Raw genomic sequence first — 22,745 nt, forward strand, 5'->3', positions numbered from 1 at the left:
GCGCAGTACACCAATTTTGAACCCAACATTTCCGACATTGTAATATAAATCGAACGCTACTTTAATTTCAACTTTATGGAGTTGCAAACCATAATCGGGGTATTATATTATTTTTAACTATTCTCAAAAGTAATATTACAAACAAACAACACACGAATTATCAAACGGACATTTAATATATATATATTTTATAATATTGATAAACATAAAAGAGCTGTTATTTGTCAAGAACAAAAATATACATATTTAAGCCTCAGAATTTTTTACATATCCTAAGTCGAAAAGCATTTGCGTAATTTCAGCAAATTCTTTATCCAATATATGAACACTTAACTCCTCTGCGTTAATTTTTTCAATAATCTGCACTTCAATACGTTGATTCAATAACATAACTACCAACATTTGAATAACTTTTTCGAAGCGAGCCTCGTCACCGTTTGTAATATCGCTTAAATTAGCGATACGACAGAGAACTGCGCGAAAAGGTTCCTTTTCTTGGACATTGGTGCATTTGGCGATTCCTTTTAGTGGTACAGTCTCTATATTACCATAATCAACATAAAATACCTGCAGGAGGAAATATACAATATTAACTAAACTGTTAAAAAATTCAAAATTATTCACCTGGAACTCGGTATCTCCTGCTACACTAATGACCTTAGCCCGATACCAAAAGTAATCCTTTGCATATTGTGCCAATATTAAATCGCCTAATTTTGGTGCTTCAGTAAACTTCTGTTCCGCAGATATTTCATCAGAGTTCCAAAATAGTTGTTCCAGTTGTTCATTCTTCTCACTTAGTATTTGAGCAAAAAACGAATCAGGTTGAGAAATATGCATAACTTCTAAATTTATTATATCATTTTTAAGAACCTCATCTATACGTGATTGTACCAAAAATTGTTTGCAAAATTTTTCTGTTGATGTTTGTAGATCAGAATATGAATTTTCGTCGAAGGAATTTACGAAAGGATTCTTTGATACATTTAATGATTTTTTGACCTATGGGTGATTACAAAACAATAAGCAAATATCTGTATTTACAGTAACACTTACTTCTGGTGATTTCTTTGCTGTTGATTGACCTTCAATAATGTAAACGTGCAAAACTCTGCCTATTTGCTTCACGACCTCAAAGTTCACTTCTTTGAATTCATAATTCCGTAGTTTTTTTTTCAGCACATACCCATCTGCCTCTTTGCTTTCGGTCGTTGCATCTTTAACACCCGAAAGAATACATTTCATGGCTTGTGCAGGTAAATCTCTGTAGACCTTGGGTAAATCATAAAATTGTACATCATTGATATTTAGGGGCACCATTTCTCCATAATCGATTAGCAGCACATGTAAGCTGATTTCATTGTCCTTATCTGGAGATTGTTGCAAGACACCTCGTAATATATTCCTACTATTAATTGAGATACCAAAAATAACATTCGTAGAAGGTATACGCACGCTCTTGGGTAGATTATACATATTGGTTAAATCATACAACATATCATTGCGCATCTGGCAAGCATAGAAGCACAAATTTTCTATATTATGTATATACGTAACGAATGCGGTAAAGTGATACCCCACAACGAATACCGACAAATCACGCAAATGCACACATGACGGTATAGATTCAAGTGTTAGTGACTCGGGTTCAGCAAACTTTATTTTACGTACTGTTGCATTTTTATCGTCCAATACGTTGGTAGCTTGCACTTTTCCATTATCGTCCAATAACGCAATTGAAGTTAACGAATCCTTCTCTACACTTCGGTAACTCGTCCGCTTCTCGGACTCTACACTGCGATAATGCTTACTATCAATGTCGTAATCCAAACACTCGTCTTTATCGCTTAATACCTTATGCCATTCAACAAATTCCTCGAGTAAATACGGAATAGGTTCCAGATCAATACCACCACCAACATAACCAGTTAGGATTTTATTGATATTATGTAGTTGCAAATGGATGTTGAATTTACGTGCTAAGTTTGTCACGGTCGCTACACGCGACATGTATTTGTCGTAGGCCATCAAAGCAAACACATTAGCATGATCTGGTCGACCTGAATCTTTTCGAAAATTTTTAAATATATCGTTTCTTATGATAACTTCACATTCCTCTAAATATTTATTTAGATTGGTTTTTAGTTGCTCAACCTCTCGTTTGCACATATGATGCATTATTTGCATTCGATCCACATTTGATCGGGACGCCATAAGTTTGCCACATAAAAAAAATGCAGAAGTAAATATTTATAACTGCTCAAATTCTAATAATTCAAAAACTTTACCAAAATGTTGTTAAAATATAAATGAATACAACTTCCGTTAAATACACACAAGTAACGGAACTTTCTAAATAGAGTTACCAAGCTTTCTGAAATATATATTTTTTTATTTCATTCATTAACATATGTATAGTACTAGGGTAGTATATAAAACTTTAAACATTATTTTGATAATACATTTATTATTACTTGTTGCAATTTATGCTTATACCGAAATTTAATATTTGAACGCGGTCAGAGAGATAGGTATGGTGTTAAGTGACGAACACCGGGTCACAATACTCGAAACATCTCGTTTATGTATTTATTATTATATGAGGTCGACAATAATCTCTAATTTCTTACCACTAAGCATGATTTGTGTAGCTACTGCAGACACAACTTTGTCAAAACCAGCTTTTCATACTCTCGCAACATGTTGCTACAGAGTATAATAGTTTTTTTTCACCTAACGGTTGTTTGTATCACCTAAAGCTAATCGATTTAGATATAGGATTATGTATATATAAATGATCAGCATGAAGAGACGAGTTGAAATCCGGGTGACTGTCTGTCCGTCCGCCTGTGCAAGCTGTAACTTGAGTAAAATTGAGATATCTTTAAGAAACTTGGTACACATGTTTACGGTTACATCCGAACTTAGCCCTTCCTTACTTGTTATATTTCATATTATGTAAAACAAATGGAATTCTACTTTTATATAGATTTCTTTATTTAATTAATCATCAATATATATATATATATGTATATATATTTACTCTTCTTAAACGAAGTATCTTAAAATAAAATATATAAATTTTTATATCTGTATCTTTATTTGAGTAATACATTCTACATTGTGGTAGGTTTACAACGAAGTATCCCATTTCAGTAAAAATACTATGTTTTAAACATCTTATCGTCCCTCAACTAGAAATAGATAAATAAGAAGTTATTAAGTAATTACGAATATTTTCAGGTCAACCAATACGAGTTCACTTACTATATGAAGATAGATCGATCTCATCCGGTAATTCAGTGATATTGACATCGAATCGGTCTTGCACTTCGTTCAAAATTTTGGCGTCTGCTTCATCAGAAACAAATGTTATTGCCAAACCTTTGGTACCAAAACGACCAGCTCTTGCAACACGATGAAGGTAAGTGTCAGAATCTTCCGGCATATCATAATTAAATACAATGTTGACACGTTCTATATCCATACCACGTCCAAAAAGATTGGTTGCCACCAAAATACGTTTTTGGAAATCCTTAAACTGTTGATAACGGTTTAAACGCTCTTCTTGAGTCATACCACGATGTATGCCAATTGCGGGGAAATTTTGTTCAGTAAGCAATTGAGCTAGCGCCATGCAGCGTTGTACCGATTTTACAAAAATTACAACCTGATACAATTCACAATTAGTTTATTTGGTAATCATAAATATTAAATTTATCATGCGCTATCTAAAACCTACTTGATTAAATTCGAGTACATCCAATAATTCAAACAATTTTTTGTTTTTCTCATTTTCCTTCAATTTGACATAATGCTGTTGTAGTCCGTGCAATGTCAATTTTGCTTCGTCATCCACATATACTTCCATGGGCTGAAATAAAAAATTAAATGTGATATATTTTAACTTACAATTATTGAAAAACCAATTATTATGAATCATCTGCCACTTTTCAGCGCTATATTCCAATCCCTGTCGCTGAATCGTTAACAGACAGACAGATGAAGCGTCTTTGATATTATTCACTGTCGTCCAATATAAGACATAGTAAATTTTGAAACATTTATATTCTATAATTACATACGGCCACACAACCACCACATCTCATTAGTTTCGAAACAGGCTACAGTCGCAGCTGCACGCATATAGAATTTCGAGGGCTCCCCAATGGAATGTTTAGACTTATATCCGTTTGGTAGTCGGCTTACAGATGCATCCCAGGCATTGCCCTTTCCAATGCTATCTGCGAGTAAGCATTGCTCATTCCCATTTGTGAATGATCGATTTATTGACTAATCTTGTTGCATGTTGGAACGTATATAAAAGTACGTCGCAAAGGGTCCACGCCACTTTACAAGACGATATATCGTTAATTATTTGATATTTTGTTATTACTTTGTCTTTAGTTATTCAGCAAATTACAGTATATGATATTAATATAGTTATCGCTTTTAAACTGACCATTTTGACTGGTCTTCTTTTCATTTATACTTGTTTTTAATATTATCTTTTGGTATTTGTTGTCTGTTATACGAAATTTGTTATGATCTTTGACTTTATGTTTATTAGGTATTTTGATTTTTGGCATAATGGTGTAGTGGTGTTTATATTGTGGCAGTTCAGCAATTGAGATAAAGCTTAGTGAGATAACTAGTGGTAGTAGAACAAGTAGAAGAATGGACACGTTGATATTTACATCTTGCATGAATTTTTTGCACACTGGACGTATTTCCTTGCTCAATGTGGCGGAAAACATCATGACTTGTTTTCCATGTGGAGTGCTGCGGAAAATTTCCTGTACATCACGACGCATATCTTAAAAGAAATTATTTTTTTCTCGATTAGGAATTATTCATTTGCATATATTACAAATATAATTGTAACAAAGGTATTCTTCTAATTTCAATCTTACCTAGTTGTTCCAACATTTTGTCACATTCGTCAAGAATAAAGTGTTTCAAATGCTTCAAGTTTAATTTTTTGTTGCGTATCAAAGCAAGAATACGGCCGGGTGTACCTACAACAATGTGAGGTGTCGTACCCTTCAAAGATTCTTCATCTTTTTGTATGGATAATCCACCGAAGAATACACCAACCTTCAATAAATGGTGTATTTAATATGAAATTAAAGAAAATAAATTTTGCTTAGTTTTAGCAATTACCTTTACAGCCGGCATATACTTCGAGAATCTTTCGTACTCTTTGCTTATTTGGAATGCTAATTCACGAGTGTGACACATGACTAATACGTATACCACATTCTCTGTCGGTTCCAGCTGTTGTAAAGTCGCAAGTACAAAAACAGCAGTCTTACCCATACCCGACTTAGCCTGACATAAGATATCCATACCCAGTACAGCCTGTGGTATGCACTCGTGTTGCACTGCAATCATATTTAAAATATTTACATATATTTGTATTTCAAACTATTTTTTCTTAATAGATTACAAATAAAAGTGTCAGATTTTAATATGATAAATCGATCATAATATTATATATCAGTTGTCCCTATCAATTTTATCATCATAGAAGTGGAAACCAAGAAGCAACATTGGTTTCATGTGTGCATACATTCAGGTATGTATAAATACATATAACAAAAATTTACCTTCGGACGGATGCTCGAAACCGCAATCAACTATTGCACGCAAAATTTCCGGCTTCAACAAAAAGTCACGGAAGCCAGAACTGTGAATTGACACGTAAGTGCCTTTCACATCCTTCTTTGGAGCTTCTGGAACTTCAGCGACGGTAGTTTCGGTCTGCTCCTCATCTTCATAATCCAAAAGATCATCATTATCAGCCATTTTTACTTAAGCGTCTTCTAGTATTAAAAAAAATAAATGAAAAGTTAGGTTATTCGAGTAATCGTCGGCAACACCAAGCGATATATGTGATGCCGCCATTTTCTTTTTCTTCAACCAGGTCAAAAACTTGCATATTTGCCTAAATTATGTTCAAAAAACGTATAATGAAGCAATAATTACCTTTTTAGGAGTTGAAATTAAACAATAGTATATATTTCACAATTTATTTTAATAGTTAAAAACTTGTAAAGTCGCGTCACACTTTTTCTTGACTTGTCTGATTTAGTATACTGATGAATTTGAGTTATGCTACCATATTATTAAAATACTCGATGCATGTTGTCGGACCTCGTTTTACGCGCAAATGTATACAGATTTGCTTTTGAAAGTAGTAGAATAAAATAACATGGATTACATTGTTAAATATACTACTTAAAATGTATTTTCTTATATTAAAATATGAAATTAAATACATTCAGTATAGTTTGATATAATTTGCTGAAATCTATTTTTCTTAAGGTAAAAGTATAGTTTAGATCCCTCAACGAAGGAGGTTCCTAAAAAAATAATTACTTTTTTAAATTGTCTTATTTTGTCGCAAAGATGAGAATTCCGGTTGTGGAAAGTCAAGTCTTCGCAGCACGGCCGAAGGCCGCCAGGGCAGAAAGGAGTTCGACACAAAAAAACTATCGAATACCCTGGTGTTGGACCGACGGTTATTTTTTGAAGTGTGCTCGAAGAACGTCAATGCAGTGTGGATGTCAAAATAATTTTAAAAAAATTTGTCTTTTCGCGCATGGAATTCTCATCTTCGCGTCAAAATAAGATGATAAAAAAAAGATTATTTAGTAGTCTCTTTCGTTGGGAGACCTAAATTATACATTTACCTATCTTAATTATACAAGTATACAAATTAGATGACGTAGATTATCTAGCTTTTTGTTGGCAATAACTAGAGTAATCCCCCAAGACCAGTTTTTCTAAACTTAAATTGTGATAAAAATATTTTCTTATAAATATACCCAGAACGCATTTACGTTATATCTTTCCATATTTTTGTTTCTGTATCGGGTATATTAGGGTTAAAAACTGTACATCAGCTGCATTGGAATCAGCTGTCATTATTTACGCCGATCTCATATCATTTGTTAGCCGGTTGGAAAGGAATCAATTAAACGATTTGCTGCAAGAGTGGGAGGCTAACTTGGATTGATGACATATTGAAAGCATTTTGTAATTACAAAGTTCAGCAATATTTGAGTTTTAAAATCGATTGCTAACTGAATTGTATTATGTCAGCCAAAGTATCATATAGATTTCTAATAGCTGTGGTATTGATTCTGCCTTCACTGGTCGGGGCAACCATATCACCGAGGAAAGGTCGTGTTGAAAAAACCAAAACAACTAAACCATTAAATGTGTTGGCTGGACCACACGATGAATCTGTTTTCAATCGCAATTTGATTAATATGCGTCCTCTTCCACAAGAAATTCTTGAACATAATGCAGCATTTTATAAGGATACAACTTATCGGAACTTCAATGAAACTGTGCTTGGCTATGTTACTGCGGTAAATACATACATATATCGTGAAAAACTTACTTTTATTTATCATTAAGTTTGATATCTAATTTGTTTTACAGTGGAATTCACATGGATATGATGTGGCAAAATTGTTTGCTCGAAAATTCGATATTATCTCACCCGTTTGGTTCCAAATTGTCAAGGACGGCGATGAATATAAAATAGCTGGTGCCCATGATGTTGACGTTAATTGGATGAGAGAATTGAGGAGTAAAGGCAAGAAAGAACGTGGTACTACTTTAAAAGGTGAGTATATGAAGTATTATTTACTTATTAGAACAATAAAAAACAATAAGTAATGTGCATAGTTTTTCCACGTTTTATATTTGACAAATTCACGGAACGGGACTTTTCACGTTTGTTGAGCTTGGAAACCGAAAGGGTACAACTGAATGAAATGTTGATTAATGTTTGCAAAAACTATGAATTTGATGGCATTGTCATTGAATTTTGGACGCAACTTGGAGGACGTGTCGATGATACATTTCTCATTACGTTAGTACAAAAAATGAGTAAGTATTATTTAACGGCTATAAGTTTACTATTGTTAACAGATTTACAAATTTATCTCTTTCTGTATTAAGGCGAAGCACTTAAAAAAGAAAATTTACGTCTAATACTTGTGATACCGCCTTATCGTCAAGAAGTTCCAAACTTATTCACAGAAAGGCACCTTAATCAACTGTATAAACATGTTTACGCATTTTCGTTAATGACCTACGATTATTCAAATCCACAGCGACCAGGTATATGCAAAAATTTTGTTCGTGCATATACGTATTTTTTTTAACCTTTCTATAATCAGGTGCAAACTCTCCATTGTACTGGGTACGCCAGTCAGTGGAACTCTTAGCTCCGTCTACAACAAATGATGTTAAAGCAAAAAGGCGTAAACTTCTATTGGGTCTCAATATGTATGGAAATGATTATACACCCGATGGCGGCGGCCCAATAGTTGCAGGGCAGTATTTAAAGCTTTTGAAATATGCAAAAAAGCGTTTACCCTTTGATGAACTGGATGTTGAAAATTACTTCGAAGTAAAGTAAGTGTGTTAATAATTTAAAAGTATATTATTTTTAATTCGAAACAGCATTTTTAACAAATTAAAAACAAACTTCTTAACATATATTTGTATTGCCTGAGAATAATTAATAACTTTCAATATTCACATATTTTTACAGAACCGAGGATGGTAGACACATGGTTTTCTATCCTACACTCTATTCCGTTCATGAGCGTATAAAACTTGCTCAAGAATTGGGCACTGGAATATCAATTTGGGAGTTGGGACAAGGATTAGACTATTTTTATGATCTCTTTTAAGGCTGTTTTTAAGATATTAGAACATTCATAAGCAATATTTTATTTGGTAAGTAAGTTATTATAGTTATCTTAAAAAATTCAAAATAAGTGAATTGTAACTTAACATTCCCGGAATAATGTCCAAAAACTGCACGAAAACGCACGCTAAAACGACTTAGAATATAAACAGTAAATTTGAAGAACGCCTCTAAACTCATATTTTTTTTATATAGAAGTTCGCCACATAGGGTCGACGTGAATATAATATTTACTCGGTGACAGTTATTAAGTAGAATTTATAGAGTAAACAGCCAACTGTACTCGTCCACAAAAACCACTAATTTTTACTATTTAAAACCCAGCTCGAATCGAAAAAGATTTTTTTTTTCATTTTGCTTTTATTGTTTGCTATTTGTATGTATTGTAGAAACAGGCTTAAAAACCTTTCAGTCTGTCTTAATTTGAAGCGGATACATCAGATTGGATAATGGAGTAGTGTGCAACGATAAATAGTACATAATTATGAATAAACTGCATTTCTTTTTAGCATATGCATAAATCTACATATGTATGGTAAAGGTATGGTGTAAATATAAAATTATCTTGTTATCTATAATACATAGATACGATAAAACTATAATTATAAAAAAAAAACTTAATTTCAAGCAAAAACTAAATACAAATCTTGACAACTACGCAAATGCTTACGCTACCCAAATACTATGGCGCAGGCGTTGCTTTTTACATTTTCATAAATGAAATTATTAAATTTTCCCCTCAATAGCTGTGCCACTAAATATCTATATATATATATTTTTTTTTACATTGATCAAGCGCATATTTTTCAAACCCTTTTCTGTAGCAACAAATTTTCTTTGTTCACGTATACTTTACTGGCGCCACGAAATAATTTTTTCTACTTTAGTACTTGTAAACCTAAATTATATTTAAACTAAAATTTAATTTTTTAACATATTCCCAAAATCCACATTTTTACTTCTTCTCTTTTGCCTGGTTCATGTTCAAGTTGCAGAGTTGTTTTTTATTAAATCCCAATATATTTATATTTATGTTAGATTTAACTATAACTCTTCAAACAGAAATCCGCAAAACATCATTGTTACCGTTATTGTTGCCGTTTGGATTCGCGTTGGCGCCCTTACAGTTACCTACCACCGCATTTAATTGCCCATAATCAGTTAGCATTTTGAATAGTTGTTGCTGTTGTTTTAATAAGTTCTGCTGCACATATGGTGGTTGCGTGCGTTGTTGTTCTTGCTGCTTCTGCTGCTGCTGTTGCTGACGGTTATTACGTGCCAAGTCACAGAGTTTACGGCGTCGTTCATAAAAGTGTGCAACGCGTTCCAATTTCAATTGTTCATCTGCATTGGTTGTGGTGTTGGCAGTAGAGTTGATGTTATTGCCAGTGACAGCTGTTTCATGGCTATTGTTGCTAGTGCCGTTATTACCTGCATCGTTTGTTTGCTGAGCCGATAGGGTTTTGTGGCCGCCGTTATTGCTGTTGCCACTCTTACTATTATTATTACTAATACCGCCCAAAAAATCGGCTATTTGACGTGGTGAGAACTTTGGTCGCTTGCTGCCATCATTGCGACTGTTACTATTGTTATTGTTGTTGTTGATAAGCGGCATGCAGCGCTTAATGAACTTGATGCGTTCATTACTATTGCCAGGTGTGTTGCTGACAAAGATTGTTTTGCTGCTTTGCGCCAGCACCGGACCCGCTGTGCTGGGACGTGGCGGTGGCGGTAAGCGACTAGTGGGCGTAACAACAGCAACCGGTGCGCCAGTTTGTGATTTGCTGCGCACCAGAGTGGCACCACCGCCTGACGTGGAATTGCCCGACTTGGCGCGTGAACGTTGCATGGACGAAACCGGCGATATAGCCGAGCCACAACCATTGGAGTTGTTATTGAACGTGACCTCCACATTGCCACCACTAGCGCCGCTGCTGTTGTTATTACTAGTGCTCTGTTGTTTTTGTTGTGCAGCATATAGTTGGCTTTGCGTAACCGACGAATTGGTTATGGTAATACTGCCAATGGAAAACTCACTGCCGACCAAAGAATTAGAAGTTGCGGTTAAATTGGAGAAATAATTTTGCATCGATGATTTGGAATTGTTGGACAAACGTACGGCGGCAGATGAGTTGGAACATACAATACCATTAATGCCACCACCACTTAGCGTGATGGGACTGTTATTGGCTTTACGTGCGTTTAATATGTGTTTTCTGAATGTTGTTGCGGCAGCGAATGGCAGCTTGATGAGACCAAAGCAATTAATGGCAATTGGCTTTGGTATGCCCGCGTAGAGGTAGGCATTCAAGTAAATGTCTTCATAATTTTTACTACTGCTATTGCCGCTACTGTTCAGCTCTGTTTTAATAGTTTTGGCGTTGCCGCCGCCGCTGCTTGCACCGCTACTCCCGCTGCTGCTGATCGTTTTGAACGTGTCTAAGAGTGAGTAATCGAATTCGAGCAAATCATCATCAATATCAGCGTTTATTTCTTTTGCATTTATATTATCACTGTTGTTGTTTGGTTGCATTAGTGCACCAGCAGCATTTGCAGCATCAATAGTTGTGGGCGCAGCCGCTACGTTTATATCCGTGGCGACTTGATCATAATTGGCTTGTGTTAGAAATTCGGTAAGCATTTGTTGTTGCCTTTGTTGGCTTATAACAGACACTTGATTGTTGTCAGTTATTTCATAAATTAAATGATCTTCACCAACTCCGGCAGGCAGCACATATTGCTGTGCCGTACGTTGCATGCCATTCACGACATTCGGCAGCAGCAAGCCAGCATCGCCGCCAGTAGTCATTTGCTCAACCACAGTGTCGACATTATCATCTGTGAGTGAGGGTATATTGTATAGTTGGAAGTGTGCTGACATATTATCATAGCAATTCTCGTATGCACCACCCGTAGTTGGCAATGTTGAATAATCGGCCAATTTATTCGATTTCATATCGACTGAAGCACATATATCCATTAATTGTTTTGCGCTAACAACACCGTTTTGATCGTATTGCTGTTGATGCATAGCTAAAGTGTTCGGATCTGTCGCATTATCAACCATGTTCGTGTCATAGTGATTATTTAGTGTTTGTTGTTGATAGAGCAGTTGTTGCAATTGCATTGCGTCGATAGCAGTGAGTTGCTGTTGCTGTTGTTGTTGCTGCTGCTGTTGTTGTTGTTGGTCAGTAGTATGCTGCAATTGGTGTTGTTCAACCAACGGCCCAGTGCTATTAAACATTTTCAAATCCTCAAGTGTAGCGACATTGTAGGGCACATATTGTTGATGTTGTTGTTGCTGTTGTTGCTGCTGTTGGTAGGCTACAAATTCACCCGTTATTTCAACCCCATGACCCTGTTGCTGATGCTGAATCTGTTGTTGCGGTCCACTCGTTAATATTGTTTCGTCATAGCGCATGCGCTTTGCTGTTGGTGCCACCTGTTGCTGAAACACCTGATGCTGATCCTGTGTCTGATGTTGTTGTTGCTGCTGCTGTTGTGCCGCCGTTGCTGTGTCTAATTCATTTTCATCAAAATGTATTTCAGTATCGGCAGTGCTAAGTATCTCATTAATAAATTTGCTATCGAACATATCGTCAAATGTCAGTATAGAATTATCATCCGATGTGTTATGCGGTAATGCATCGTCACACGTTTGTGCCACTTCTTGAGGCACCACATAATTTGGTGGCATCACAGTTTGCACCACATTCATATTGGCGTTGGTTGTAGGCGCATTCATAGCCGCTTGTAGTAGTTTTTCGCTGTTGTGTTCTGTAATTGCCGTATTAGTTGGCATTTGAAAAATATTGGTAATGCTTGGCATATTTAAGTTAGTTGTGTCCATAACATTTTTAATGAAGCCACTCGGTTTCTTATCGATTAAGCCAGTATTTTCAGTTATTGAAGAAACAGCCTGATCGAGTTCAGTTAGTGGTGTTGTATCAAAGCGTGTTATGTCTTTGATTGCAGCAACTTTCGCAACTTCTTTTGAAGCGTGAGTAGACGAAGAAGCGGAATTTCCATTATTTTTGGAGTTTTTCCCAGGAGCATTCGACGGTTTGCCTGATACTGATTTGCCATTTAAGCTAATACGTTCGTATTCAAGGCTGGAGCTAGAAACAGATGAGTCCACCGATTCTTGAGCAACAAAAGCAGGACTCTTGACCTAAAAGTTGGGGGAAACAATCCATGCAAGAAAATGAAAGATCGTTATATTATTAAAAATTCCGAAGAAAATAATTCGTGCAAATTTAACAGGTTTTAATTCGAATGAATAAAAAATTAGCTAAACATTTTTAATATAACAAACAAAGTTGAAAAATAATTTATTATATTTAAATGCAATTTATATATTGATAAATATCAGTATTAATATGCAATGCTTACAATAATCATTCCACCTACCTCTGCTAACGTTGTGCTCAGCTTTGGTGTTGGTGGTAAAGAGCATGAAGAATTTGATGACGAAGAATAAAGGGCTATTGGTGTTGTGGCTGCTGTCTCTAATGTACCTGTATCCTTGCTATGTTTACCACTATGCGTTACGGCATTTGAAATTGTTGCTGACGATCCGGATAATGCTAACGTCGGCGGATTATTGGCATTTTCGTTTTTATGGCTATTTGCATTTGAGCCTAAACTGTTGCTGGAGTTTTTCTTGGAGCTTTTGCTCGTCGCTTGTACACTCTCCGTGCTGGTGTTGCTGGACGTATGAATCCCGACCGAAGCTGCATGGTTGTTATTATTGCTGTGTCGCGATTGTTTACTCCGCGAACGACTTCCACTTGTGCTGCTGCTGCCACCGGATGAGCTACTCCCAGCCGTTGTACCACCACTTTTACTACTTTTATGACGTGGTGTTGCCGTATATGTGGAAGATGTTGTCGATATGGAGGATGACGATGATGATGCATTTGATGATGTGGACAAAATGCCTGATAGATCTGAAGGTGAACCCAAAATTTCAGTTGGAGCGGATAAACCTGAGCCATCTCGCAAACAATCTTGACTATTATCATTGGAAATTAAATTTATCATATCATTTGCTGCTGGCATATTGGCTAATTTGGACGAGACAGCACCCCAAGCGGAGGGATGCTGCATCATCATATGATTGTTGAAACCGACCATAGTGTAAATTCCTCGACATATGCTGCAAACGATAACATCAGCCGATGTTTTCTTTGGAACCATACCATAGTAATGCATATCGTTACCGCTTAAACGTTGTACTTGACGTATTGACCGTGCACTTTTGGAATTAGACGAAACGCTAGCCTTTGATGACGAAGCTGTTGAATTAGTCGTAGTACTTTTTCCATTATTACTAGATGACGAACTATTATCCCCTTTGTTGCGATGATGTTGCTTGTCGGAAACAGTAGCTCGTACTTGCTTTAACATTTTATCAAAATCAAAGGCTTGATGCCATTTTTGCCCTTGGTGCTTAATTAATGAATTATCAGAATTTTTAGAAGAATTGCTGGTGGCCTGTGCCTCTGAGGCTGTATTCCCACTTTTAGTCGTGGCCATGGCGGTTGAAAATAAATCGCTGATCACCGATATATTTTTGGATAACTTTCCGGAGTGCTCTGTGGAAAAGTCGTTGCTGTTGGGCATGACTTACATACAAAGACAAGGGTATTATGCCTCTGCCTCGTATATATGTATGGCTTTAGGACACGAAACAGAAGTTCCTATAAGTACTACCTTTGAAGGAAGAAACTGTGCGTTTTGTGACCAATCAGTAACAAACCAGAATTCTGTAAAATCAAAGCAAAAACTATACTAGATTTATTTTATAAATGACAAAGGAAATTTATAACTGCGGAATATACATTAATTTATATTTTGTTCATATAGAGATATTTGTATATATATACATATATATTTTTATAAACTATTTTTTTATTCTATAACGAAAACGAATAACGTGTACCGAATTTTAAAGAATCAATATTATTGATACTTTTCTATAATACAACACTGTTTTTTCTAAATGAATGCCTAATAAACAGCTGATTTACTGCGACAGCTGTTAATACCATACTATATACAATTTTTCTGTCCGCTCTTCCAAAACATACACAACCATGAGCATATAAAATATTAATACGATATCCAAAAGGCATTTTATATAGATTTTTTTCACACACAATTTTTCTGGGGTCGAATCACATCCTCTAGGTAGATAAGAAGCTCAACATCCATACACAAATTTTACTATGAAAATTGTACACTATTAAACAAAGTTTTTTTATAAACGTAATAGCACTGAAATATTACGCTTCAGGCAAGTCGGTTTTGAGAAACAACGTACCGAATGTATACGAAGCGTTTGCCTGCAATACTTGTGTATGAGTGCAAGCAAAAAGCCTCACCCAAAATGCCGCCTACGAAGTATTCCCGACGTAAAAAATTATTTTATTTAATTTAGATCCATGGTTTACGGATTAAGATATTGTATAAATTTACATATGTTAATTAATAATTATTTTTTTTTTATCAGTCAGCTCTCCGACCGGAGCAGACACGGCAGAAAATTTTTCGCACTCGTTACTTTTATACGATTACTTTATAGTGACGTACAAATATAAAGCTGAATTTGACAGAGTTGCATTTGACTTCTGATATTTGTGAAACGATGGTACGCTCAATATCTGAAAATATTATTTAAAAATGTTTCCTTATATTATATAATTAGAATATATATCAACTTTGGATTTGAGCGCGTACTTAAATTGTTTCAACAATTTTTGTGTGAAATAATTTTTCTATTTGAGGGTAATCGATTATTTTTCGAACTTCGATAACCAATAATCGAGAAGTCGGCCAATTTGTTATGTTTATTACTTCACCAAAATTTGTGAAAGGTCGAATTGATTTGTGACAAGTATTTGCAAACAAAATTTATTTTTACGTATTTAAAATTAGTTAGTATGCATTAAAACTTAAGTGATAAGATAAGGAATATTATGGTTCTTTTAAACTTGATCCGTAATGCGCTCTGTGAATGCAGATCTTCTGATAAGACCACAGCATATAAACGACAATATCAGTTAAGTGTAAATACATATTATATCTTACTTAAGTAGTAAGCAATCATAAAACATGGAGAAAGAGTCAATTACTACACCGCAAGCTATACCCAATGAACAAGCTGCTAACAATCAATCGCATATTGACGTAGATCTGAAAAAAGACGCGGAATTAATAACAGATGAATATGACAGTGATTCCAATGCACATTCCAATGCTGATAATGAAGATTATTACGATTCAGTCTCTGAAAACAGTTTTGAATGTGAACCTAATCTGAACCGTTCATTTCCAGTTTTACACAATTTGGATGCAAATAAGAAAACGTATATAAAAAGTGCCAACTATATTTATGGCAAATATGTTCTACGACAATGTCCCATGTGTGATTCTGAGTTTAATTCTGCTCATTGTTGGAAGAAACATATCAATTACATACATCATCTAGCTACACCGGAAGATTTACAATTCAAATACAACGAAGTAGGTGCAAAGTGTAAAATTTGTGATTTTCAAACGGCTACTCCAGATTTTAACAAATTATTAGATCATCAAATCTCACATATGCCATTTAGTCTTTTTTTAAAATGTAAACTATGTGATTGGAGAACTAAAACACATCCAAGCATGAATTTTCATTTACGCCAACTGCATTCCGATAAGTTGGATATGACAACAAAGAGTATTGAGTTAACGGTTTGTCCATATTGTCAGCAAGAATTCTCATCACAATGGTATTTGCGGAAGCATATGTTTCAGGAACATGAAAAGACTATTGACGATAGAACATGTTTTATTTGCTTGGATTGTGGTGAAGAATTTTCCACCAATGTTAGTTTACGTGCGCATGTATTTGAAAAATTTGCAGACAAGTCAGTGGATGAACTAGGCTTCAAAGAGGTAATTTCAGTTGGCGATGATCATGATGTTTCGTACAAGTGCACCCAATGCCCCACGATTTATCGCAAAAATACATCCAGTCGGACATTAACAAACCTACGCGAACATTATATGTTGCATTTAGGCGAACTTACTGGTAAGCACGCATACAAATGTAAATATTGCGATGAAAGTTTTCGTCGATTTGACTATATGCGCTTACACATTTGTGAGGAACTACGTAAAGCTTTGCAGAATTGCGCAAATTCACATACTATATTAGGTGCTAAAAACAGTAGGAATAAGTTGGTAAAGAGTAAGTTAACAATATTTTTAAAATATTTTATATTAAACTAAAATATGGGTAAATTTAATATTTGTTGTTTTAGAAAATATGCAACAAGAACCAGTCGAACTGAAGAGAGACTACATGAAACACATTCGTCATGTTTGTCTAAAATGTGGAAATTCATATGGTAAGTTATTCCATTGCAAACGACATATGTATATAAAACATGGCATGAGCAAACCATCGGGACTGGACTTTAAAAAGATAGCAAATCAAAGTGCATCCGAAGTTTATGAATGCACGATATGCGAAGAGTTCACATGCGATTTGGATTTAAATACAATGTTAGTGCACGCGCGTATACATACCGTATATGATCCATTACTCTGTAAAATTTGTAATACATCTTTCGCTTACGAAACCGACATACCAGGACATGATTGTATGGATGTGGAGATTGTTGAAACAGTGAAAGGTAATATATGGGTATATATATATATGTATATTAAATAACTAGAATTTATACATTTATTGTCATTTAGAATCAAGATATCCAAGAGAGATCCCCATACCCAATATGGATACGTTTTGCCCTAAATGCGATCTAACATATACAACACCTTCCTCCTTAACGAGGCACATGAACAGAATGCATGGCATGCATGAACCTTACGGGCTTGGATTTGTAGTGTGCGAAACAAACGATAGCATTGAAGATGTATTTCGTTGCACCGTATGTGAAAATTTTACTATTAATGAGAAAAATTTGAAAGCTATGTTGGAACATGCGCGACTACATTTGCCCTATGAAAGTTTCAGATGTGTCTTCTGTAAAGAACGATTTCGTTTTAAAGATCAAGCGAGACAACATCAATGTTCAAATAATACAACTGATATGGTTAATACAGTGGATAAATACGATCAAAAAATCTTGAAGACGCGCTTAAATAAAATGGGGCGTTTATGTCCTAAATGCGGTAAAAAGTTTGCAAAAACGACAGTTTGTAAAGTGCATACAACAAATATACATGGTTTAGATAAACCTGCTGGACTTGGCTTTGAAAAACTAAATACTGACAACAATGATACTAATCGCGAAACATACCGTTGTACCGAATGCTTAAGCTTCGTTGTAGAAAAATTCGATTTAAGTTTAATGTCAGAACATGCTAGAGAACATTTTCCATTCGATAGTTTTTGGTGCATGTTATGTGACGAACAATTTAAATTCAAATTGCAAGCTATTAAACATAAATGTCCGAATGATACAAGTAAAGTAGAAGAAAATAATGATGGCGATTTCGAAAGCACATCGCATACAAAATATCCAAAAACATTTGAGAAGATCATAAAGAAATTTTGTCCCGAATGCAACTTTGAAGTGCCAACAATGAAAGCCTGGCGTTGGCATATAAGTAAATACCATGAAATGACAACACTTGCCGGTTTACAAATGAAGCAAGCCAAGGGCAATTTAGTAGAATGTTTGATTTGTCAAGTGAAGACAACATATATAAGGCGTTTAGATCATCGATTCGTACATCTGCCCTTTAAGCCCTATCAGTGCAGATATTGTTTGGAATATTTCATCGAAGTTGAAAAAGCGAAAGCGCATTGTGGTGATTGCGCTATTGCGCCAGCAGAATTTGACGAAACGGAGGAAACAAAAAAGCCGCAAGCCAATAAGCGTGTAGCGTCCAAACGCAAGGAAGCAAAACTTGATATTAAACGAGTCAAAATACAAAATAAACGCGAAACTGTGTCACAGGTAAAAGTGAATAAAGCAAACTCGTCCAGTGAACGGATAGACTCCGAAAGTGAAAATGATAATTCAGATGCCAACAGATGTATTAGTGTTGTACTTACAGATGATAATGACTTCGCAAAGTTCATATGTATAAGCTGTCCATTATGCCCGGATACAGAATTCGAATCGAATCTAATGCTGACGCGTCACTTCAACGAAGCACATAATAACTTTCGCGAACATTTCACAATTCATCCAACAAATGCGGCGAATTGTAAAACGTGCAATAAATATTTTAATATCATATACAAAAAGACTATGATCAAACACTATTTAAGTGAAATTAACGCTACATGCTTCTGTTGTCGTCTATGTGATAAAAATATACTATATTTTGAAACAATGCGCTCACATCTGCTAGACGATCATCAGGCTGTGATTGCCGGTCAGCAGATACATGAGAATAGCAGCACAACCGCAGAAGCTGGCGAGGAGATAGATCCTTTGAAAGTAACCGCTGTGGATATATCGAAAGTGTCGCGTACAACCATGGCAATACCGAGCGTTAAAACTGCGGTATTTAATGAATTTAATGCATACATTTCATATGCATGTCCCGAATGCAATGAGCCCTTCGACACATCCGAACAATGGCATTTACACATAAATGGAGCGCATAGTTTCTTTGAACAACATCAGCTGAATATTGAAGCCACATCGGATGGTTTTAAACGTTGCAAACAATGTCGTGTTAATATAAGTGGCGGCATCCTGGCCGAGCAACGACACAAGCTAACGCATATGCAATACAAATCGTTCATTTGTATACTCTGTCAGCATCGTTCCACCACGTTGGGTGTGCTCACACAGCATTTTCGCCGCCGTCACTTTGCCAAGGGCACGTTTAAGTGTGTTTTATGCCCAAGTGTACTAAGTACCTCATGCGAACAAATCGAACATATGAAGAATGAGCATGATCCCAGTGAATATCCATCGAAATTGTGTCGTGTCTGCTTCAGCATGTTCAGTTCGAACAACTCGCTGAACACGCATATGGATTTGCATAATCCCAATCGAAAAGTGTTTCAGTGCGACTATTGCGACCGTTATTATAAGTACAAGCGGGAATTGGGTTTACATGTGCGTGCTAAACATCCCGAACAAGAAGCCAAAGCCAGTGAAGGAGGTGACTAAACAATATTTTTATTTACTTAGAAAATTAATTAAAGGTAATTAAGGAAACATAGGATTATTACATAATAAGATAATCTATTGCTAACTGTCAAATCAACTGAACAAAGTTTAGTGAGTGCAAATGTATATATGTATGTAGCTATGTATATGAAATAATGTGCAATGAATCGGATGCTGTGCGCTGTGGTAATGACTTTTATTTAGTTTTATTTGTTATTTTAATATTAAAGTTATTTTAATAACTAGTTTTTAATTTATTAATTTTGTTTATCGAAAAACTTTTTTTTAAATTTTTAATATATATTTTTTTTTTAATTTTTTTTAATTTTGTGTTTTGGAAAATTTGTTTTTTAATTAATTTTTTTTTGTTTTTTTTTTAAATTTATTATTATTTTTTTTTTTAAATTAATTTTTTTTTTTAATTTATTTTTTTTGTTTTTCAATGTTAAACTTTTGACGAATTAAATAATCATTATTTTATTCTTTTTATATTGAAAACATAAATTTTTATTGCTATTTTATTTACTCTACAATTTTATTTTTCATTCATTTACATTTTCTTTCATTGTTATTAATTTTTTATTTTTTTGAACCTGGAAATATTTGAAGCTTCCGATTAAATTTGTGTTAATTTTATTTTATATCCATTTTTTGCTTATGCAAATTTTTTATAAGTCAAATTTAATTTCTAAATTTGATAATTGAAAAAAATCGTAGAAAATATTCTCAATTACATTAAAAAATCATAATTTTCTTTAGATATGTTTTAGACATTTATCCTTATTTTGTAGCTGAAGATAAAAATGTGATTAACAATTTCAATGCAATTGTTGTAAATTTATAGAACTTAATATTATTTTTACGTAAAAATTTAAATATTTTAAGTTTGAAATAGAAAAAATCCTTTAAGTAGTTTGGATTTTTTAAAATTATTAATTAAATATTTTACATTAAAAATGGAGTATATCAAAAATAAGAACAAAAAAACGAAATTTACGTACAGTTACAAAGTTGTAAAGGAAAATAGTTCACTAAATTGCAAATTTTATTATTATTAAATTTCCAACTAAGTCGAATGCCTAAAAACAACGCAATATAACCACTAATTTTGTATAACAATTTACAAAATATGCACACACTAACTTAAATATGTTCTATTTTTTAAGGTGTATATATATTGTTAATGAAAATTTCCTAAAAATCGTGTATTGTATACATATGTGTGTGTGTAAATATCTATTCAATAATATTTATATGTAAATGTTTGAAAATTTGCGATATAATCCTTCGCAACGCACAACGTTTGGATTTCCATCGCCAATTCCTGTTTGCTGTATTCTTCATGTGTACACATCGCAACGCCAACTTCTCAGCTCCCGCACGCCATTCATTGGTCACTGCTACATACGGGCTATCATCAATATATATACATATATCCAGGTGGCTTGTGCACCAAAACGTTTGACGGATGTGCGTTTGTTTGGCTACCTAGTATTGCTAGAGCTGCCTGCTGTTTTTTTCACTGTCGCCTCGCAGACACGACAACAAACATTCTTACCAAGCTGACAGGAATAATAGCGCGCCGCACAGCTTAGCGCCAAACAGTATCCGCACCACGAATCCAATAGAAAGCTGTTAGATACGAAAGCAAAACATATTATTAGATACACCATCCATACATACATATGTTGTATGTACATATATAGCATATCAATATGTGCACACCGCTTTTGGCTCGCACACGCGCCCAGAGGAAACCATGGAACATGTGTTTGTGTGGTGTTTTTACCCGCAGCGTATGCTCTTAGAGATGGCAGTGATTATAATTGAATGAATGGCAAACGCGTGCCACTTTACGACGGCAAGAAAATTTGCCTCTGCTATAAAAAAAAAAGTATAAATCATATGTACGCATAGATAAATGCAAACAAAAGTATTGAAATTTTTATTAAAATTAATAGAAAATAATATGAATAAAAAATAAAGCTTTAAGGTTGTTCAAATTTTATTAGAAAAATCGCAAAAAGTGAGTATTTCATATTTATTTAACATTCACAGTGTTTAAAATATGCATTTATTTGCCTGTTAATATGGTCGCTGCCAACTTACGCGGTCGACGTCAGCGCAGCGCAAATTGCTCGGTGGATGGTTAAACTGAATTTAATCGTTTGATACTAGGCGCCCAGAATCAGCAAGTAGACCACTCGCTGCTTTTTTCGCTGCCGCAAATTTGCAAGCAGCGCAGCCTGCATGAATGTCTTATTATATGTACAGCAAAGCACACGCTAGGGTTGTCGGCCAGATTATTTTTCCCCGGAATTAAATTTTTATAAACAATTGTTTAAAAAAAATTGTACTTTTTATAAAAGCAAAAACATTTTTAAAGAAAAGTCAACGCTTAACATTTTATTTTATATAATACATTTTTTTATTTATATTTTTTGCAGTTGGTAATTGTTTGTAAAAATAATTGAATCGCATGTTTGCGTATAATATACAATAATAATAGTTTATTTAAAAATATATATTTCAATGTAATATAAATGTAATTAAGAAACAACGTTTCGGTTTACACGCAAATAGCGTGTTGCTGCCTACCCTACTACAGTTATACACATTACTGTTTCTAATATTTACATTGGCTGCTAAACTGTTGTTGCGTGATTTGGCTACATACTGTGGTAAAAGCGATATTGATTAAATTTTAAAGCATGGTATTGGTGAATGCCAAACATGTGTTACAAGTAAACAACCTACAGAGAAGGGAGTATAGGCATCGGTGGTTCAGTGGTAGAATGCTCGCCTGCCACGCGGGCGGCCCGGGTTCGATTCCCGGCCGATGCAACTCAATTTTTTTC

At 34.7% G+C, this 22,745-nt stretch overlaps 5 protein-coding genes, 1 long non-coding RNA gene and 1 other non-coding gene across 9 annotated transcripts in view; 4 read left to right on the plus strand and 3 right to left on the minus strand.

Moving 5' to 3' along the window:
* The window catches only part of LOC138856452 (uncharacterized), a 44,294-nt gene extending 40,806 nt beyond the window's left edge, over positions 1-3,488 (plus strand). The window contains exon 3 of the long non-coding RNA XR_011395677.1: positions 3,244-3,488. This is a non-coding gene — a long non-coding RNA (uncharacterized lncRNA). The remainder of the gene's footprint in view (positions 1-3,243) is intronic.
* Positions 158-2,320, minus strand: LOC106616741 (tudor domain-containing protein krimp). The gene is made up of 3 exons (XM_036366940.2): positions 1,057-2,320; positions 625-1,002; positions 158-567 (listed from the first exon to the last, which is right to left on the minus strand). Exons 1-3 carry the CDS (start codon positions 2,212-2,214, stop codon positions 247-249), a joined length of 1,857 nt encoding a protein of 618 aa, XP_036222833.2. The 5' UTR covers positions 2,215-2,320; the 3' UTR covers positions 158-246.
* Positions 3,082-6,134, minus strand: Hel25E (ATP-dependent RNA helicase 25E). Of its 2 annotated transcripts, none has more exons than XM_070107565.1 (8): positions 5,989-6,134; positions 5,610-5,825; positions 5,164-5,384; positions 4,914-5,097; positions 4,698-4,816; positions 3,743-3,874; positions 3,268-3,670; positions 3,082-3,194 (listed from the first exon to the last, which is right to left on the minus strand). In XM_070107565.1, the coding sequence occupies exons 2-8, from the start codon at positions 5,806-5,808 to the stop codon at positions 3,181-3,183; spliced, it is 1,272 nt and encodes a 423-aa protein (XP_069963666.1). In that variant the 5' UTR covers positions 5,809-5,825; positions 5,989-6,134; the 3' UTR covers positions 3,082-3,180. The 2 variants fall into 2 exon arrangements, with proteins under 2 accessions (XP_069963666.1, XP_036222853.1); XM_036366960.2 differs by having other exon boundaries at positions 5,610-5,822; positions 5,989-6,128.
* A 757-nt stretch (positions 6,135-6,891) lies between these two features.
* LOC106616770 (chitinase domain-containing protein 1) lies at positions 6,892-8,909 on the plus strand. The gene is made up of 6 exons (XM_014233640.3): positions 6,892-7,379; positions 7,453-7,639; positions 7,702-7,905; positions 7,978-8,139; positions 8,199-8,436; positions 8,576-8,909. Exons 1-6 carry the CDS (start codon positions 7,101-7,103, stop codon positions 8,715-8,717), a joined length of 1,212 nt encoding a protein of 403 aa, XP_014089115.1. The 5' UTR covers positions 6,892-7,100; the 3' UTR covers positions 8,718-8,909.
* Positions 8,910-9,074: 165 nt separating this feature from the next.
* Atxn7 (Ataxin 7) lies at positions 9,075-15,311 on the minus strand. 2 transcript variants are annotated; one of them, XM_036366937.2, is made up of 3 exons: positions 15,121-15,311; positions 13,145-14,502; positions 9,075-12,905 (listed from the first exon to the last, which is right to left on the minus strand). In XM_036366937.2, exons 2-3 carry the CDS (start codon positions 14,357-14,359, stop codon positions 9,789-9,791), a joined length of 4,332 nt encoding a protein of 1,443 aa, XP_036222830.2. In that variant the 5' UTR covers positions 14,360-14,502; positions 15,121-15,311; the 3' UTR covers positions 9,075-9,788. The 2 variants fall into 2 exon arrangements, with proteins under 2 accessions (XP_036222830.2, XP_014089103.3); XM_014233628.3 differs by having other exon boundaries at positions 15,060-15,311.
* Positions 15,312-15,585: 274 nt separating this feature from the next.
* Positions 15,586-20,080, plus strand: LOC106616734 (zinc finger protein Xfin). The gene is made up of 3 exons (XM_014233579.3): positions 15,586-16,973; positions 17,047-17,421; positions 17,489-20,080. Exons 1-3 carry the CDS (start codon positions 15,851-15,853, stop codon positions 19,885-19,887), a joined length of 3,897 nt encoding a protein of 1,298 aa, XP_014089054.3. The 5' UTR covers positions 15,586-15,850; the 3' UTR covers positions 19,888-20,080.
* Positions 20,081-22,660: 2,580 nt separating this feature from the next.
* On the plus strand, positions 22,661-22,731 carry TRNAG-GCC (transfer RNA glycine (anticodon GCC)). Its single transcript has one exon. It is a non-coding gene; the product is annotated as a tRNA-Gly (tRNA).
* Positions 22,732-22,745: the final 14 nt, after the last annotated feature.

This window comes from Bactrocera oleae, chromosome 3, assembly GCF_042242935.1.
Source record: "Bactrocera oleae isolate idBacOlea1 chromosome 3, idBacOlea1, whole genome shotgun sequence".
NCBI classification, from domain to species: domain Eukaryota; kingdom Metazoa; phylum Arthropoda; class Insecta; order Diptera; family Tephritidae; genus Bactrocera; species Bactrocera oleae.